General features: G+C 50.6%; 2 protein-coding genes across 2 annotated transcripts in view; one reads left to right on the top strand and one right to left on the bottom strand.

Moving 5' to 3' along the window:
• Positions 1 to 5518, top strand: part of PODNL1 (podocan like 1) — a 24788-nt gene extending 19270 nt beyond the window's left edge. Inside the window, exons 2-8 of the mRNA XM_044685098.1 lie at positions 671 to 735; positions 2364 to 2473; positions 2692 to 2848; positions 2942 to 3057; positions 3917 to 4574; positions 4660 to 4808; positions 5368 to 5518. Of these exons, the coding sequence (XP_044541033.1) occupies positions 671 to 735; positions 2364 to 2473; positions 2692 to 2848; positions 2942 to 3057; positions 3917 to 4574; positions 4660 to 4808; positions 5368 to 5518 (1406 nt within the window). The remainder of the gene's footprint in view (positions 1 to 670; positions 736 to 2363; positions 2474 to 2691; positions 2849 to 2941; positions 3058 to 3916; positions 4575 to 4659; positions 4809 to 5367) is intronic.
• A 568-nt stretch (positions 5519 to 6086) lies between these two features.
• CC2D1A (coiled-coil and C2 domain containing 1A) overlaps positions 6087 to 18579 on the bottom strand; it is a 17684-nt gene continuing 5191 nt past the window's right edge. Inside the window, exons 2-29 of the mRNA XM_044670398.1 lie at positions 16548 to 16677; positions 16195 to 16307; positions 15706 to 15774; positions 15065 to 15217; positions 14730 to 14979; positions 14085 to 14209; positions 13722 to 13794; positions 13440 to 13526; positions 13146 to 13276; positions 12320 to 12392; positions 11611 to 11729; positions 11125 to 11233; positions 10853 to 11025; positions 10641 to 10763; positions 10478 to 10536; positions 9897 to 10013; positions 9680 to 9753; positions 9496 to 9554; positions 9214 to 9265; positions 9006 to 9105; positions 8837 to 8927; positions 8624 to 8749; positions 8374 to 8435; positions 8221 to 8287; positions 7963 to 8089; positions 7463 to 7539; positions 7307 to 7354; positions 6087 to 7088 (exon numbers count right to left, since the gene is read on the bottom strand). Of these exons, the coding sequence (XP_044526333.1) occupies positions 7068 to 7088; positions 7307 to 7354; positions 7463 to 7539; positions 7963 to 8089; positions 8221 to 8287; positions 8374 to 8435; positions 8624 to 8749; positions 8837 to 8927; positions 9006 to 9105; positions 9214 to 9265; positions 9496 to 9554; positions 9680 to 9753; positions 9897 to 10013; positions 10478 to 10536; positions 10641 to 10763; positions 10853 to 11025; positions 11125 to 11233; positions 11611 to 11729; positions 12320 to 12392; positions 13146 to 13276; positions 13440 to 13526; positions 13722 to 13794; positions 14085 to 14209; positions 14730 to 14979; positions 15065 to 15217; positions 15706 to 15774; positions 16195 to 16307; positions 16548 to 16677 (2808 nt within the window). The 3' untranslated portion in view covers positions 6087 to 7067. The remainder of the gene's footprint in view (positions 7089 to 7306; positions 7355 to 7462; positions 7540 to 7962; positions 8090 to 8220; positions 8288 to 8373; positions 8436 to 8623; positions 8750 to 8836; positions 8928 to 9005; positions 9106 to 9213; positions 9266 to 9495; positions 9555 to 9679; positions 9754 to 9896; positions 10014 to 10477; positions 10537 to 10640; positions 10764 to 10852; positions 11026 to 11124; positions 11234 to 11610; positions 11730 to 12319; positions 12393 to 13145; positions 13277 to 13439; positions 13527 to 13721; positions 13795 to 14084; positions 14210 to 14729; positions 14980 to 15064; positions 15218 to 15705; positions 15775 to 16194; positions 16308 to 16547; positions 16678 to 18579) is intronic.

The following is an 18579-nucleotide window of genomic DNA, read 5'->3' as shown; positions in this document are numbered from 1 at the left end:
CTCCCCGCTCCGACTCCACCGCTGCTCCTACCGCCCCCTCCCCAGCAGACAGCAGGGAGCGGGGGAGGGGCCAGGCGCCTGCGGCCAAGAGAGAGGGGGGAGGGCAGCGGGGGGGGGGGGGAACCCACCGCCAGCTTCCCAGAAACTCGTGTTTGCAGAACAAAACGGAAAAGGGGGAGGGGGAAGCTGTGGAGAGGAGGGGAGCAGCCTGTGGCTTTGGAGCCGCTCCAAGGGCAAGGGGCTGGCGACGCACCCGAGGAGCCTGGCTCCTGCGTCTTCAGAGGCGAGACTGAAAAGAGCCCGGGCTTGGGGGTCCCTAGACTTGGAGTTGATAACTGGGCTGGCCGCTTGCTTACCACTTCGGAAACTTAGGACAGGGTCCTTCCCCAACGTGGGCCCGAGGTGCCCATCCACAAGATGAGGGGCTAGGACCAGAACTAAACAATCCCCATTTCCCTTTCCAGCTCTAAGTCTTAGGATCCCGTTTCCCCTTCACCTTAGGGAGCACAGGGGTGCCCAAATCCTTTTGAAGCTCTTCCCTGTGGAGGAAGAGGCCTTTATTACCCAGAGAGAGCCAGGAGGGAAGGAGGGGCCAGGCCATTGGGGAGCCAAGGGCAGGGGGGTGGGAACCTGCCCTCCCTCCCCCATTATCCTCTCCACCTTTGCCCAGGACTCCCGGATGAAGCCTTCGAGTCATTGCCTGATCTTCAGTACATTTATCTGGCCAACAACCAGGTTAGAGCAGGGCTTGGAGTGGGAAGGAGAGGGGACAGGAAACAGGTGAGGCAGATGCCCCTTCTCCAGTGGGGGCCAGAGGTGGTGTAGAGGAATTGGTAGCCCTAAAACTATTGGGAGGGGGCAGCTAGGTGGCTCAGTAGATAGAGAGCGAGGTCCTGGGTTCAAATTTGGCTTCAGATACTTCTGAATTATGTGACCCTGGATAAGTCACTTAACCCTCACTGCCTGACCTTTACTGCTCTTCTGCCTTAGAACCAATAAGCAGTATTGTTTCTAAGATAGAAGGTAAGGGTTTAAAAAAAAAAAAAACTATGTGATCCCTGGTCTGCCCAGACTGGCATCAAGCCTCTGAAGCTATCATGTAGGAAAAAAGGATAGTTTGTTTTTGGCAATTAGGCGGGCTCTGGACCCCAAATCAGGAAGACTTGAGCTCAGATTCCACCTCAAACACAAACTGTGTGACCCTGGACAAAGTCACTTAACTGCTGTTTGCCTGTTTCCTCACTTGTAAAAGGGGATAATAATTCCATCTACCTTCCAAGATCAAATGAGATTAGCACATGTAAAGGGCTACAACAATGCTAGTTATCATCATTTTTATTATTAATCAGAACCAGGAGCGATGGGTGGAAGTGGGCTGGAGGTAGATTTAGGCTTTGTGTAAGGAGGATTTTCTTGTCCATTAGAGCTATCTAAAAGTGGAATGGGCTAAAGGGAGTTCCATATCAGTAGAGTTGCTTAAGCAAAGGCCAGATGATAACAATAATAGCCAGAATCAATATAGCTCTCACAAGGCAAGTTACATACATCTCATTTGATCCTCAGGACAACCCAGAAAGGGTTATGAACTTATGAACCCCATTTTACAGAAGAGGATATGAAAATTGCTTGCTCCGGTTCACACAGCTAGTTAAGTGTCTTAGGCCAGATTAGAACTTGAATCCAGTGTTCTGTCCACTGCACCAGCTATTTGCCTAAGAGTGGTTGAGAATACCATATAGAGAGGTTTCTTGATTAGACACCATTTGGACTAAATAACTAAGGTTCTTTCTGATACTGGAGTTTGGTGGTTCTGTGAGAACAAGGGAAGAGAAGGGAAAGGGTTATATAGCGCCTACTCTGTGCCAGGCACTGTGCTAACTGCTTTACAAATATCTCATTTGATTTTTCACAATAGTCCTGCAAGGTATGTGCTATTGTGGTCCCCATTTTATGGTTGGGGAAACTGAGGCAGGGATTAAGTGACTTTCCTAGGTAGTATCTGATGCTGGATTTATGTCTTCCTGACCCCAGGGTAGTGCTCCATTCTTGACTTAAACCTCTCTGTGCCCTGAAAAGGACAGTAAACATAATTAGGGAAAGAGGGGGCCAAGTGACTTGGAGTACACCTGGGATGCTTAGGATCGTAGTGCAGCAGGAAGAGTGGAGGTCAGACAATCTCCATCAGGATGCTAGCTCTGCCCCTACTATACCCGTGTGACCTTGGGCAGGACACAATCTCCTTGGTTAGCTGGCTACATTTTTTTCCCCTGTAAAATGGGAGGGTTGGGCCAGATGACCTCTAAGGTACCTTTTAGCTCTCTGGATCTATGAACCTAAGTGTCAGTTTGGTTGTTCTCTGCCAGCTTACTGTGGCACCCCAGTTTCTGCCCCGTTCCCTACGCATTGCTGACCTTGCTGCCAACCAGTTGGTGGAGATCTACCCCCTTACATTTGGGGAGAAGCCTGAACTCAGGTAAGCATGCCCTAGACTTTAGTCTGGCATGGGGGGCAGGCAGGGGAAGGAGAAGACCTGGCTCTGTCCTCAGGGAGTCTACTGCTTTGGGTGAGGTAGTATATACCCTGATCTCAAGGAACTCCTCATACCTATGGGGATCCTCTGCTCCAAGGGGTGAGAGAGTCTCTGCCTACAGAGAACCACATGGGTTTGTACTAGATCATCTGTCCCCCCAGATCTGTGTATCTTCATGACAACCAGCTAACCAACACGGGCCTCCCCTTTGATGCCTTCCGTGGTTCTGAGGCCATCACCACCCTGATCCTCTCCAGTAACCAGCTTAGCTACCTCCCGCCCAGCTTGCCCTCTTCACTGATTCGACTCCACCTGCAGGTGCCAGGGGTGGGAGGAAGTGATGAGTGCTGTGCTGTTCCCACCCCTTCCCTGTGGGCATCTGGTGTCCCTGACCCTGCCCTCCTTCCACAGAACAACCGAATTGCCAAGGTTCCCCGAGGGGCCCTGGGCCGACAAATCCAGCTACGAGAGCTCTATCTACAGCACAATCGGCTATCTGATGCTGGCCTTGATGCTACCACCTTCAGGTAAGGCTTCCGAGAAACTGGGGTCCCTTTAATGGGAACATTTGTGAAGAAGATGGCTTGGAGAAAAGACTCCCATTTCCCTCTGGGAATTGGCCACAACCCCAAGGCTTATTAGTTGACCCAGTCAAAGCCAGACACTTAGTGAGTGACTGTTGCATATTGGGTATTGTACATAGGCAACAGGGAGCCAGAGAGGTTTGGGGCATGGGCTAGTTAAGGGCATCTAAGTTGAGCTTTGTAAAGCCAGAAGTACCTTTAGAGATTAGTTAGTCCTATCCTTTCCTTTTACAGATGAAGAAACTCAAGAGAGGTCAAGTGATTTCCCCAAGGTCCAGTAGGTAGCAAATAGCAGAGGCAGGATTTGAATCGTCCTCCAACCTAAATCTAGCCCTTTCCACTGACACCCACCCTCTTCATGTGTGGGAGAAAAAGTACTGGTTGTGGAGTCAGTGGAATTGGATTCAAATCTGCTGCTTACTAGTTGGGTAACTTTTAGGTTGGGTGAGTCATCCCCTCTTTGGGTTTCAGTCATAAAATGAAGGGGTTGGAACAGGTGATCGAAGTCGTATGACCCAAGTGTGGATCATACAGGCCAAATGAAGGCTTTCTAGGAGCTCCAAGGGGAAAGGAATCCTCCCTGTGGGCTGGGGAAGATTCCTGGAGAGGAGCCACAAATCAAGCAGAGAGAGGAAGCCTGTTCTCCTGAATATCACTGAGGCAGGGCAGGGATCCCCTCACCTTTGGTGGCATATTAGAAAAGACACGGGATTTGGAATCTGAACAAGCCATCTGACCTTGGGGATGAGATGATATCTCAAGCCCCTTCCAGTCTCCAATCCTGGATCTTCTTGGCCCTCAGCAAACTCAAGAGCCTGGAGTACTTAGACCTGTCCAACAACAGGTTGGGTGAGGTGCCGGAGGGGTTACCACCAAGCCTGGTCATTCTGCACTTGGGCAGGAACCAGATTTGCCATGTGCCAGCGGGAAGGCTTAGCGGGGCCCGGGGTCTGCAGTATTTGTTACTACAGCACAACCCACTGGGGCCTAGAGGATTGGACCTGGCTGCCTTCCAGGGTCTTCGGGGCCTGCATACGCTGCACCTTTATGCCAGTGGGTTGGAACAGGTGCCACCAGGACTGCCCCGCCGCCTCCATGCCCTCATGTTGCCCCACAACCGCATCAGTGAGCTGGGGCCTCGTGCCTTCGTGGCCACACCCTCTCTGGTTGACCTCAATCTGGCCCACAATCAACTCACCAGTGCACACCTCCACCACCTGGCATTCCGCCGCCTGGGGCATCTGCAGACCCTTGACCTAACAGGAAACCGACTTACACTGCTGCCTCAGGGCCTGCCTGGCAGCCTGCAGGTGCTCAGGCTACCCAGGAATCAGCTCAACACCCTGGACCCCGAGCCCATGACCAACTTGAGCATGCTTCAGGAGTTACACCTGGGACACAACAGGCTCCGTGTGGGTTCTATCATGCCTGGGACCTGGCAGGAGGTCCCCAGCCTCAAGGTGAGGGGAAGAGAAGGCATAAAGATGTGAGGTGGGAGCACTTGGGATCCGACTTGTCCCCACCTCTGACACCTTCCTCCTGCAGCTCCTGGATCTCAGTCACAACGAGCTGTCTTTTGTGCCCCCTGATCTTCCTGAGGCCCTGGAATTCCTATACCTTCAGGGGAACCGCATCAGCAGCGTGGGTGCCCAAGCCTTCCTCACAACACCCCGCCTCCGAGCACTGGTCCTCAGGTATCCCCACCCTAGCCGGGTCCTTCGGGAGGGAGGCAGTGTGTTGAGGGAGAAGATGGATGGCTAAAGGATAGTAGTAAGAGCAAGGACGTTTAGAAATTAGTCTAATGCTTACCTTTCACAAGGGGGAAACCTGAGGCCCAGAGAGGGCTGCAAAGGTTAGAATGACAGACTTGAGATTCATTCTGGGTCTGTTCAATTGGAATCTAGGATGTAGTCCTTCCCTCCAGATCATGCTCTCTTCACTTGTTGGGGGCATCGGAGGATTTGGGTTTGGCCACTTACTGTGTGATCTTGGACTGTTAAGACTCCAAAGTCCCCTCAAGTTCTCAATCTCAAATCCAGTGACATAAGGAGATTCGTGCTTGGATATGGGTCAGGCTAGATGCTCTCCGAGATACTGTCTAGCTCAGAGTCTGGGCTGCCCACCCCCTCCTCCAACATCCTTATGCTAAGCAGAGGTCCCAAGGCTGGATACTAGGATGCCTGGGCTCCTTGCTTGGGGGAAAAGGTTCTCTGCCATCTTCAAATATACACAGAAACCCACTGCTCCCTCCAGATCCAACCAGCTGATGATGACCAGTATCTCCCCAGAAGCCTTTCTGGATCTGCTGCATTTAGAGGTGGTTGATACAACAGGAAACCCTGAGCCAGTCATCGTCAAGATGCCCAAACGGCCCAAAAGGCCCCAAAGGCCCCAGGCCCACTGAGCCAGCAGGGACCCCCAGAGCTCCTGTGCATACCTGCTCTGGTGACTCAGCAGCTTTTGTCTCTGAGGCTGCCTCAGGCACTCTGTGGCCAATGCTCACTATCTCTGTGAGCTCTTCAGTGGGGTAGGATGGGGTGCACTGGGGGCCAGATGCCAAGCTGGCTTTGGAGAACACAAGGCCCTTTCCCTCTTTCTGAAGGCTAGATTTTATAGATGGGTTGTGCCCTGTGGCCTATGCCTAGGAGTCCTGGGCCAAGGGTATAAGAACAAGCAAACTCCTGGTAGTGACTGATAAAGGTGGGGGTATCTAATTCAGCTCACGGAAAGGCAATGCTGTCTACATGCCATCACAGATCCCCAACCTCAACCAGGCACCCAGGGACACCCCCCCTTTCCTTTGTTGGCATGTTTGAGTCACAACCAAGGTGCCACTCCTCCGTACTCACTGTCCAAATTAAGCTTCTCCTAGCACCAGGGAGGGAAGCCTGTGCCTAACCCAGAAAGGTTCCTGGCTAGGACAGAGGTTAAGGCAAAGAGCACAGAGGATGAAACAAAGGACCGAGACCTGCTGTGTGCAACCCTTGCTGTTTATTGTGTGTGCCTGCTCCCCTGCAACCCAAACCCCCTCTTCTTCCTGCCAGGGGCATCACAGCAACAGACAAGCTGGGGTGGTGAGAGGTCATGGTCCTCCCCCAGAGGCAATGGAAGTCTACCTAACTGGGAGGCCCATGTGTCTTCATCTCCTGCAGCTGGCAAGGCAGGCTGAGGATTAGGGAGATTGGTCTGGGGAGAGCCTAGCCCACAGGCCTCAGGCCCAGGCAGGGGCGTTCTTTGGGGTGGGTGCTGGCCAGTTAAGGCTTCTGAGGCTGGGATCTCTAGGTTTCCTAGAAGCCCCAGACTAGCGGATGAGAAAATAAAGTGCTTGGGAAAATGGTAGGGAAGGGGTGGGATCCAGCCAGAACACAGTCCCCAGGGCCTCACCCTTTCCTTGATGCCTTCCCACCTCCTTGGGTAGGCCAGGGGACAGAAGCCTGCCCAACTGTGCAAACTGCATTCTGTGGAGGGGACAGTGGAAGCCTGGGAAAGGGGAAATGATGCCCAAAGCACAAGCCACTGCCTGTGTGGGCTCAGGAGCCTGTCTTTCGGGGGGGGGGGGTGCTGCCTGGCATTGTGGATGCACGTGCCTTCATGGAACTTAAACTTTCCTGTTTCCACAATTCCAATTCCACCAGGATAAGGGGAGGGAGAGAGAGAGAGAGAGAGACAAAGCTCCATCCTGAACCAGGTGCCAGTCTCCTCCTCTCTCCCAGAGTATGGCCAGGCCCCTCCCTCCTAATGATTGTCAAGTGATTGTCGGATGATTTGGTCTTCAGCAGGGTCCTCAGGGTAGGCTGGAGAGCACAGAGGGAGCCTAGGGCTCTCCTGTTCACCCTTTTCTCCCATCACCTTCCTAGCACTCTGGGCCCATACACCTGCTCCCAGAGTCCAGCTGCCTTTGCTCCCTGGACTAGGGGAAGCCCAGTGACCCGGGTCTAGTCCTGATCGTACCATCACCTCCGAAGCTGCTGCAGCTGAGAAGAAACCCGCCCCCAGAGATCAATGTTAGGGCTACTGAGTGAGGGGAGTCCTCCTGCAGGAGCCCTGGATCAGAGATGGGGCAGCAGGGTATGGATCTGGTCCCACCTCAGGACCAGGAAGCACTAGTTAATTCTCCTGTCAGAAGTGGGACAGGAGAGACAGAGAGAAGGAATGTGTGTGAAAGAAGTCCCTCCAGGCTCCAGGCTCTCACCTCTCTCTCCACTAGGTTCCGTTTGTACAGAGCTTCCTTAGCTGCATCCTGTGAAGAACAGTTGTCTATCAATGACCTATCTCAGCCTGTTGCCTAGCATCTGGAAAGGGAGGCTCCCTGGCCTTCTAGGGGCTCCTGACGGTCCCCATGCCTTACCCTGTTGCCGTCACTGCCCAGGTTTCGGGCGGCCTCTGTATAGTACTGCAGGTATCGTTCCAGCTGAGCGTGGTACTCTGGAAGGCCAGACAGAGAGTGATGAGGACCTGAATGGTGGCCCACCCGCATCTGGCCCCACCAAAGCCTAGTAGAAATCAGGAAAGGACCCAACTCCCCCAGAAGTTTGAATTTAGGGAGAAAGTCCTTTTCTACCCCCACCATTCACTGCCTAGCAAGGCTCAGAGATGGATTCAAGCTCCAAGTCCAGCGAGGCTCCCAGAGACTGTGCTCCCACCACCAGCACCTCCAGCGGGGCCTGGGGAAGGCCTAAATCCTGCCACAAAAGGCTCCCAGTGCGATTGAGGAGACCCTGGCCCCCATCTCTAACAGCCCCTTGAGGGCTTAGCGAGGGGGTTCCAGATCCAGCTGCTGACAAATCCTGGGGGCAAGGGGGAGGGGGGAGGGGCAGCACATCCTGGATATTTCTGTATTCTTCTCACCTCTCCGGATGGCCGGGCCTCCCTGTTCTAGCTGTGCTCTCTGCCACTGGCTGTGCTGCACAAGTTCCTGGTATTGCTGGGCCAGCTTCCCAGGCACTGCCTGCCGTGCCTGCTTGTACGCCATAATCTGCCAGACACCAGCCAGGAGTGAGGGTCCAGGCACACCCTCCCCTTGGGATGGAGCTTTAGAAATCCCCCTGAAGAGTGAGCATATGTGCACCCAGCTCCGGAGAGCCCAGCCCCAGGACCATCACCTACCTTCCTCTCTAGCCGTTCCCGGTCAAAGGCCATGACACTGAGGCTCTTTAGGCTGAAACCTGGTCTGCTGTTCAATTCAATGAAACAAATAACTCTCTTTTGGAGGCCAGGGAAGGAGTCCCAGAGCCCCCCCGCCCCAGCCCAGTCACTTACTTGCTTCCTTGGTCCCGTCCAGGAGCATGGATGGGTGGGGCCTTTGTTTTGGGTGCAGCCACCTGCTCGGAGTGGGACAGATAAGCGGGTCCCCTCAGTTCCCCTTCTCCTCAGAGCTTCTGTTCTCAAAGGCCAACCCAGTTCCAGCCTATCCCGCTAGGCCTCACCCTGCCCAAGCCACTTTCGTGGCCTCTGCTATGGGCCTCCCCTCTCCCAGGCCTTCCCCTAATTCTCAGGCCCTGTTCCTCACTGGGGGCAGGGGGTCGATGACCAGCCATCTCTCGGTGACAGTGTCTAACTGCTGGGAGGTCAGTGGCTCCCTCAGACGGACCATCACCTCAAGCCGCCCTCCTGTGGGGCGACGGCCATCCAGGATCTGGGGAGGACAAAAGTCAAGTCACTGGGCAAGACAGGGCACTGAGGTGGGGGTGTCAGTGAGATGAGGTAGAAAAGAGATGGGTACCTCAAGGATTTCTCGGATCTCACAGGCTGACTCCAAGGCCTCTAGCTTGAGCTGGGCAGTGCCCAGGACACGGTCTGGCTTGAACAGTCCCCTGGGGAGCAGAAGTGGCCTATGAACAGAAGCCCTTGAATGAGCTTGCACCAATGTTCCTAGCTACTCCCTCACTTACCCCTTGTGGACTACTTCGAATTTGATCCCTTTGGTTTGGATGGCACGCTTGAAGCCTCGGTGTCCCCGCTGGATGAAAAGCTTGAACTGCTCCTTGAATTCTGCCCAGAGAAGAGAGAAGAAGAGAAAGAAAGGCAGAAATTAGATCCAGGTCCCTTTGCCTTGGACCTCCAAAGTACTAAGGAACCTTCTCTCCATCTCTGACTCACCAGGGGAGTCTGTATTCTTTATCACATTGGTCTTGTCCTTCTGAGCTTCTTCCTACATTGAGAACCGAGGACGAGTGGTGTTCAGAAGATGCCCTGCTTCCAGCGCCCAAGAAGCCTCAGGCCCCTGTCCCTAAGACTGTGTAGCCCTCTGAGGGAGGGAGGAGAGAGGTGTGCCTTCCTCATCCCTGGATTTGCACCCCAACCATCTTAAACACACTGCCTCCCAAAGCCCTTGTGACTCAGTCTCCACCTCCTCTCCCACTCTCCAAAGTCCTCACTCACTGCATTAGGATAGGGGAAGTCAAATCGCACGAAGGCATCCAGGTCACTGGGGGATACCCCTGTAATGAAGGCTTGGGGTCAATGCTCCTTCACCCAGGTAGGGAGAAAAAAGCAGGAAGCTGGGAGAAAGTAGCCTTTGAGCTGGCCCAGCTCCCTCCCCTTCCCATTCTCAGGGCCCTGTTACCTGGTGGTGTGGGAAGGTTGATGCCCTTCACTATGAACAGAACCATGTCACTACTGTTGAGTTCTGGGAAGATCCTAGAAGAAGGGTCAGAGCAGAATGGGGTAGGGAAGCACAAACACTGTCCCCAGAAGAGACGAGCAAATACCCCAAGAGCCACAGCCACCTGTAGCTCACTGATCCCCAACCTGGCCCCAGAGAGAATCCTTGAGGGTCTTACTTGACCACACTGAAGGTCCTCTGTTCATAGTGGAACTTGGGAAGAGGGAAACCCCGGCTGTGAGCTTGCTTCAGAATCTCCATGCTTTTCTTACAGTCTTCAGCCATTTTCTCAAACCTAGGGGAAGGAAAGGAAAGAAAAAGACATTTAGGTGACATCAAAGCAGGGCCCCTTCCCAGATCCCATCCCAGGAAAGAAAATTTCCTTAAGAAAGTTTCCTTCTCTGCCTCTGCCATAAACTAAATACCATAAGAGTAAACATATCTATGGAATTCAGAGCTGAAAAGGAAGAAAGACACACATTTGGTACATTTGGTAGAGGTAGCTGGTGGAGCAGTGGAGAGAATGCTGGGTCTGGAGTCAGGAAGACACAAGTTCAAATCCTTCCTCAGACACTTACTAGCTCGGTGACCCTGAGCAAGTCAATTAATTTCTGCTTCATCTGTAAAATGGGGATGACAATAATAGCATCCACTAAGGTTAAGAATATGTGGATCAAACAAATTTGAGGTGGGGTGGAGTTCCTTACAAGTCTAGATTTACATTCCACTTGAGGGAAGGAGACAGAAAAGGAAACTTACTTGCTAGTTTCCACAACATTTCCCAGGTGGGTGAATTGGTTGGAGTACTTCAGGCACATCTTGAGGGGTGAAGGAACGAGGAAAGAATTAGGGTCTCAAGGTCTCAGTCTCAGGGTCCAGGACTAACTCTGCCCTGCCCTAGTGATCCCTCCCTCCCACACACCTCATGCTGCTGCCTCATCAACTTCGTGAGCTCAGCATAATGTCCAGCCTCCTCCAGAGAGATGGCTGCGCCAGGTCGATGGGCCAGTGTGAAATCTTCTTTGTTGACAGGTGCTGGTGGCACCTGGAAAGGACAGGGATGCTGGTAAGGTATGGGGTGGTGTGAGGAGGGAGCATGGCAAAGGTACCCTGAGAGTCATGCCAGCCCTTCACCTTGGTAATATCCACAGGTAGCCCATTCAGTGAAGCCTCTAGCATGGGCTCCAGTCCCTTAGCTTGGCGCAAAAAGAGTTTTGCACCTTCCAGATCATTCTTTTGTTTGGCTCGAAGGGCTGCTTGCAACAGCTGTTTCTTCCTTCCTTCCAAGAAAGCCAGTTGTTGCTGGGCTGTGGGGTAAGGGAAGAAGGGAGGGAGAAAATGGCTTAAGGCACTGCCAGGAAGCAAACCACCCACCAGGTCCTACCTCTAAAGGAAAGCAAACCTACCTTTGGTGGAGCCTTTTATAGCCACTTTCCCAGGTGGGCCAGTTCCTGGCCCAGGGGTCCGGGGGGCCTGGGGTTTGGGTTGTGGAGAAGGAAGGGAGTGGGTGCTGGGCTGGCATGGAGGGAATAACAAAGAAAACAAGTGGTGGCACTACAACAACCCATGCAACTTCAGGATGCCTACCACCCAAAGGTCCAATGCTAAGTCCAAGAGTCATGGGCAACGAACAACAAAGATAGCTTCTGTTTTTGTGCCCTTTAAGGTTTATGAAACACTGTCCTCACACCCAACCCTATGAAGCAGGGAGTACAAATATCATGAGTTTCATTTTATAGATAAAAGATTAAGACTCAGAGGTTCAATGACTTTCCCAGGGTCACACAGGTTCTACACCTGTTCTGCAACATCATGTTGCCTCCAGTCTAGAGGGTGGAAAACCCTGTCCCAAGCCCTCCATCTACCCCTGGCCCCATCTCTCTCTGTCTCACCTTCTTTGTCTCTTCTTCCTCCTCATCCTGGTTGGCCAGCCTCATGGCAGTCTCAAGAACCCCTACAAGGCTTTGCTGTGTGGTTGTGGCTGCCTCCAGGCCCTGGATTGGGGGAAAACCTGTCCCCCACAAGGGCAAGAGATCCCAATCAGCATCTTACTCTAATGCAGTGATTCCCAAAGTGGGCACCACCGTCCCCCGGTGGGTGCTGCAGCAATCCAGGGAGGCGGTGATGGCCACAGGTGCATTTGGGGGTGATGAATAACTGTAAGGGGGCGGTGACAGTATGTGACAGGGGGCGCTAAGTAATATTTTTTCTGGAAAGGTGGCGGTAAGCCAAAAAAGTTTGGGAACCACTGCTCTAATGGCTCCAGCTGTCATGGACCCCTTCCACCCCAACAAAGGTTATCAACAGCAAACTTAGTTAACATAAACATTCACAAAATCTACAAAACCCCCTGAACCCATCCACTCATAGATTCAATATAGATACCTAAAGCCAATTACTCACAAATATTTCTGATCAAAAACCCTGCTCAGCTCCCCAGAGGAGAGAGCGCAGAAACCCTATCCCTTGGTCCAGATCAGCCTCTCAGGACGACCCAGCTCTTTCTTGTTCCCAAGTTAGAGTAGATACTGGGTGCTAGCTTCTCTTGAGTCCTCCATCCAGGGGCTACCCCAAACAGGTACAAACTTGCTAGGTACCTACCTGGGGGAACAGGAAGTTCAGCCACATCCACAGATCTGCCCAACTTGTGGGCCCGGATGGCATCCTGATATTGCTGAAGGGAAAAAGCCAGCTGATTAACAAAGCAGATGAAGAGAAAAATGACAAATAGAGGGGCTGTGGGAAAACAGGCACACCAGTGATTTGGTGAAGCTATGAACTGGGATAGCTATTCTGGAAAAGCAGTTTGGAACTATGCTCCTGAAGTCATTAAACTGTTCATGCCCTTTGCCCCAGCAATCTTGCTACTAGGGCTATATACCAAAGAGATCAAAGAGAAAAAGGACTCTTATGTACAAAAATATTTACAACAGCTCTTTTTATAGTAGCAAAGAACTGGAAACTAAAAAGATGCACACTTATTAAGGAATGGCCAAACAAATGTAATACAACATCAATGCAGCATAAGAAATGACAAAATGAACTGTCTCAGAGGAAAAAAGTTCAGAAGATCTCTACAAAATGATAAGAGACTGAAGTGGAGACAATAATAACATTACAAAGAGAAACAGCTTTGAAAAACTTTAGAACTCTAATGATAATAAACCATAATTCTAGAAGGCCAAAGATGAAGCACACTAACCACTTCTTGTTAGAAAAGTGGTGGACTTAAGATCTGAAATGAGACAAGACATTTTTGAACATGTCTAATGAATGGGGGAGTTCATATTGTGGGACTATGCATATTTGTTTTGAGGGTTTTTAAAAACTGCTCATTTGAAGTGAGGAAGGAAAAGAAGAAAGATTGGCTAAGCTTGAGCCTGGTTCCTTAGCCCAGACCCAGCCCTATCCCTGAGTCTCTCCTCACCTTGACTATTCGATCATGCATCCGGGCCTTCCGATCATCACCTTTGTCCTTGGCCTGCCCTGCAGCCACCCGATAACGCTCCATTCTCTGTTCCAAAGCCTCCAGCAGGGTCCGTGGAGGTGGGGGCATTTCTGCAAGGGAGCAAAAAGGTTCTGTCATTAGTTGGTTGCCAAGTCCTTCCTTCCCACGCCCTAGGTTCCCCTGGCCTTGGAATTCTGGGCTCCTCAGTTCCCACCAGTGACTCTTAGCAGCTCAATTAGTTGTTAAGTCTTCCCCTGGAGGGTCTGTGCTTACCTGGCATGGAAGGGGAGATAGTGCCAGTACCAGGAGTGGAAGCTGGAGGCTGAAGCCCTGGGGAAGGCAAGTTCTTGGGCATCTGGTCTGTGAATCAAGAGGACCAGTCACTCAGTCAACCAACAAGCCTATACAGAGTCCTCAGTCCTGTGCTAGGTGTGGCAGTAATATAAAATTATAAGACACTGCCTCTGCCATGGCCTTTGTTCTTCCTTGAAGAGACTTGTGCCCTAACTGTTCAAGCCCTCCCTGGACGAAGACGCCATAGGAAACAGTCCTCACCAGGTGGTGGAGGTAAACGGGACAGGTCCACAGCCTCACCCCTAGCCATTGCATCCAGAACAGCATCAAAGCTCTAGGGGAAGGAAGGAAGAGATGATGAGACCGTTACCGTTATCTCAGGGACAGTAGAAGAAATGACAGATACTGTATTAAAGGAAACCTCAGTTCCCTCAGTGAGACTCAGCCAGGTCAGACCCAAGAATCACTGCCCTCCATCCTATATAAAGTGACAAACATGAAACCAAGGGCTCTGACTCCTCGAAGGTCCACTTACCTCCTTATCTGTTTCCTGCCTAGAATTGGGGCTTAAATTTGAGCCTTCCCTCCTTTACCAACCCTGCCAGCCCACCGGCCCACACTTACCTTGGCTACACGGTAATACTTAGCAGCTGCTTCTGAGTCTCCCTCCTGTTTGGAGCGCAATGCAGCCCTTTTGTACTCTCGCTGCCGCTCCTGTAATAGGAGCAGGGACCCAGAGCTGCCAGGACCTAAGCACAGAAGATGATGCTCAAAGGACTTAGTAATTCAAGCTGCTGCTCTGGGAACTTTAGAAAAAAATTTTTTTTTCAAATTACATATAAAAATTGGTTAACATTCGTTTTTTTAAATTTTGAGTTTGAAATTCTCTTTCTCCCACTCCCCCTCACTAAGAAAGCAAGCAATTTGATATAGGTTAAACATGTGTAGTCATGCCACACATATTTCCATATTAGTCATGTTGTGAAAGAAAACATCAGAAAAAAAACTCAAGAAGAAAATTTTTAAGTATCCTTCAATCTTCAGACTATTTTCTGAGAGTATATAGTATGTTTCATCATGAGTTCTGGGAACTTCTAAGAAGGGATGAAGAACAGTTAATATTAAAAGGATTATGGGGAAGCAGGAGAGGAGTACAAAAAAGAGAATGGAACTTTGTAATTTCTTCCACTTTGTCTTGGAGTCTAAGTACTATTGTCCAGAAGGACCCTCTTCCCAGCTCCTAGACCAGCCAAAAATCCTGCCACTTACCAGAGCTCACAGATGAGGCTACAGGGGCTGGCTTCTCAGTCACCCCAGAGCCATGGTTTGGAGGCACAGGCAGTGTTTTGGGAGGAGCAACTGGCAACTGATGTTGAGAGGGCTGGGTGGGTATAATGCTCTGCATAGGTAAAACCTCTGGTGTAGGTACTGGGCTCTTCCCCACAGCTACAGGAGGTGGGATGTCCTCCTCATTGATGTTCCGCCCCTTCTTAACTGAAACCAGCAGGTTCTCTAATGTCTGAGGAGAGAAGTTTTGGCTCAGTGGAAGGTGGTGCCAGCTCAGAATGAGATGAGGCTATGTACCAAGGGCTCTTCCTGCTCACCTTGACACCTCGCTCATATCGACGGACCTTGGAACTGTCCCCAGCATGCTTGGCATTGATGATGGCAGTCTGGTACATGGTTAGTCTTTCAGCCAGGGTGGCTTCCATATCAGCACTGCTAGGGCTGATCTTAGGTTGTAGAAGATTGGGTGACTGCAAGAGAATATGGGAGTCACTGGGCCTGAGCAGGAAATCCAAGCCCAAGAATTGTACCTACTAGGGGACATTCCATTTATTCACCCATCATGCTTCACAATCTTCCCCATACCTGGTCCTTGGGACAGTATCTCAGCTCTTAGCTCATCTTGGGACATGCCTCAGGCCATAAGATCATAGGAGTTAGAGCTCAAAGAGGCATGATCTTTGAAGGGCTGTCCTACATGCAGGACGTCAAGGTGATAACCTCCTTTTCTTCAATTTCCTCATCCATATGTAAAAATAGGGATAATAATAGCATCTGCCTCTTGGAACTTGAGAATCAAATATGATATTTGTAAAGTGCTTAGCACAATATCTGGCATACAGTAACCACTATATAAATGTTAGCTATGATGATGATGATGATGGCAAGGAAACTGCTTGTTCTGGGGGAACATCTGGAAGTCATACACAAAACAAATGGAAAATAGGCAACAACATACCTTGGCCATGGGGAGACTCTGGGTATCTTGAGTTTCCTCCCTTTCCCCAAGTACTTCATTGAGCTCTGCCTAGAGACACATACAGAAGGGAATAAGGGCTGACAAGTCTTGTTCAATATCCAATACTCTCACAGAGACATTACTAACTTCAATTATGTTAATGAAAGGAGTGGAAAGCCCTGCTATAGCCTTCCTAGAACATAGGCCAAACCATATGATTTGTAACAGAGGGAAACAGTCATCCAGTAGGGATAAGAAAGCAGCTATATGGGTAGGAGGGGGTGGGCTAGGCTTTGCTTCTATAATTCCTGGCTCCAAGAGAGTTCCATACTAACAGTTTTGGTGTCATATTTCTTCTTACTCACTCTCCCCAATTTCTTTCCATCCACAAAGACCAGGTACCTAGCCTGACCCACACATGAGGCAGAACAGATCTAGCTGGAAGAACCTTTGTGCTTGGAGGAGAAGTGTTCTAAGGTCCTTTCTCACCAGCAGTTCATCATCATCTTCCACATCATCATCTTCTTCTTCCCCCTCTCCTTCATCCAGGTCCTTCATACACAGGGAAGCCATTTTTTCAATGGTCTCCATAGGCAAAGGAGCTAAAAAGAAATAAAATATAAATGTAGTTTAAGACCCCTTGGCCATCCCAATCACATTGTTTCACATCCTACTCTGAATAAGGTTTTTTAGTAGTGCTCAGCATTTATAAGGTATATAGCGTAATGACAAACAGAGAAGAGTGAAAACTTCAAGACAGTCTGGGAGGGATGGAAGCAGGATCTCTTAGGCTGTGAATGCTTAAGGAAACAAACCTCAACAGGCAGTGGGGATCCCCTCACCTTTGCTTTTGAGCTCCTGAGGTGGCTGGGCCCCTACCAAAGCCATGAACTCTGCCTCAAGGTCAGCATCATTGTCACTATCTTCAGGAATCATCATTCCATCAGGGGAGAAGTCCACCAGAAGGCCCAGCTTTAAGGAAAGGGAAAAAGACCCAAATAAGGCTAAGCCTCTAAGTGCCACCCAAATCCCTCAGTGAAGCCCCAACAATGGCCACTGCCAGTCCAAGTTAAAGGTCCCTCCTCCAGTGGCTTGGGATTATCACTGTCTCTAATACCACTGACCACAACTATGATTTCCACTTTCTGTTCATCACCAATCTCCTAATTTCCTTCCTAGGAGTATTAAAACCATTTTATGGCAGGCCAAACTGAAAGGGAAAAGTGCATCATCCTTGGTACAAATATCAAAACCATGTATTAAGTACCAAATGTGTACAAATAACCATGTCAGGTACTGGAGAGTGATGAAAAGGTTAGTTAAGACACAACCCCTGCCCTCAAAGATCTTAAAAATCTGGTAGACTAGTAGAAGATTAAATGTAGACACCTCTCTACCCCTTGGTAGGCTGTTTTTATATATATATATAGATTTTTTTTTTATTTTAAACCCTTTAACTTCTGTGTATTGACTTATAGGTGGAAGAGTGGTAAGGGTAGGCAATGGGGGTCAAGTGACTTGCCCAGGGTCACACAGCTGGGAAGTGTCTGAGGCCGGATTTGAACCTAGGACCTCCCGTCTCTAGGCCTGGCTCTCAATCCACTGAGCTACCCAGCTGCCCCCTATTGGTAGGCTGTTTTTAGATCTACCTTTTAGATCTTTCCTGAGGATACAACAAATATGTATAAAGATTACTGGAAGGAGATATACCATCACAGGGGGAAAATCCCCCTAAATGGGTGGGTTAAAAAATCTGGATGAAGGGGATAGGTAAGAAGTACTTTGCCATGAAAGTGGGTCCTAGCTTGATACCCTACTCAGGCACTCCAGGAAATATCCACATTTAAATGGAACCTTGAGGAATCCAAGAAATGTCAGTGAACTACTTTTCCAGAACTATTTCCTGTTCAGAAAGGCCCAGAGAAGTGCTGGCACCCTGGACAGCAGCCAGTCCAAAGTCTTAGGGCAAAGGGTAAGCCCTAGAAGCCTAGCTCCACCTCTGAGCATGAGCCTAAGTCTAACTCCTAGGAAGACTGTAACATAAATTCCCTGGGCCAACAAGAAAAACAGGCCTGTTTGCCTCCTATCACCAGATGGCAAACTGAGGCCACCTCCCTGTTTTCTGCTTTGGACCTCATCCCTAAAACCTTCATTACCCTGGGAACAAGAACTGAGTTAGGGTGGATTAGAGAGGGAAGGGCTCAGAAAAACACCCCAGGGTTGTTTCCAGCCTTGCTCTAGGTTTTTCCATCTTTATCTCTGGCCTACTTTATTACATCTCCCCCGCAAAAGCAAATAAATAAATAAAGCTACAGGTGTCTGTCCTTGCAGCCAAGGCAGTAGTAGAGCACCATTGAAAGATGGCGGGTGGGGTGACTGAGTATCCAGGGTCCAAGGAGAAGAATTATACAGGACTTTACTGAGGCAGCTGAGGGAGGGAGGAAAGGAGCCAGGCCTCCCAGAAAGCAGGAGGGGGCAGAGGATAGGGGGAGGGGACCAGAGGGATCTAGTAAAAGGGGAAAGGGCCAGAGTGGGCGGGGCCAGGACGGCAAAGGACCCGGGGAAAGGGCCGTATTCGAAGATAAGGGGTGGGGGGGGGACCAGGCCTCCGAGGGGAGAGAGGCCAGAAGGGGCAGGGCCAAGGAGGGCAGAGAATAGAGAAGGGACCATAGTGGGTAGGGAAGGGAGGGAAAGGGGCAGGTAGGGAGGGAGCCATGGCACGAAGAAGGGGAGGGACCAGGAAGGACAGAGGATTGGGGAGAAGGGGCCATAGGGAGCAGAAAGGGGCGAGTGGCCAGTTCTCCTAGAGAGAGGGGGACCAGTAGGGGCGGGGCCAGGGAAGGCAGAGGATAGGGGGAAGGGTCCATAGAGAGC

Source organism: Gracilinanus agilis, chromosome 1, assembly GCF_016433145.1.
Source record: "Gracilinanus agilis isolate LMUSP501 chromosome 1, AgileGrace, whole genome shotgun sequence".
In the NCBI taxonomy this organism is placed as follows: domain Eukaryota; kingdom Metazoa; phylum Chordata; class Mammalia; order Didelphimorphia; family Didelphidae; genus Gracilinanus; species Gracilinanus agilis.
The sequence above is the reverse complement of the archived record's forward strand: the minus strand, read 5'-3'. Positions and strand labels throughout refer to the sequence as shown.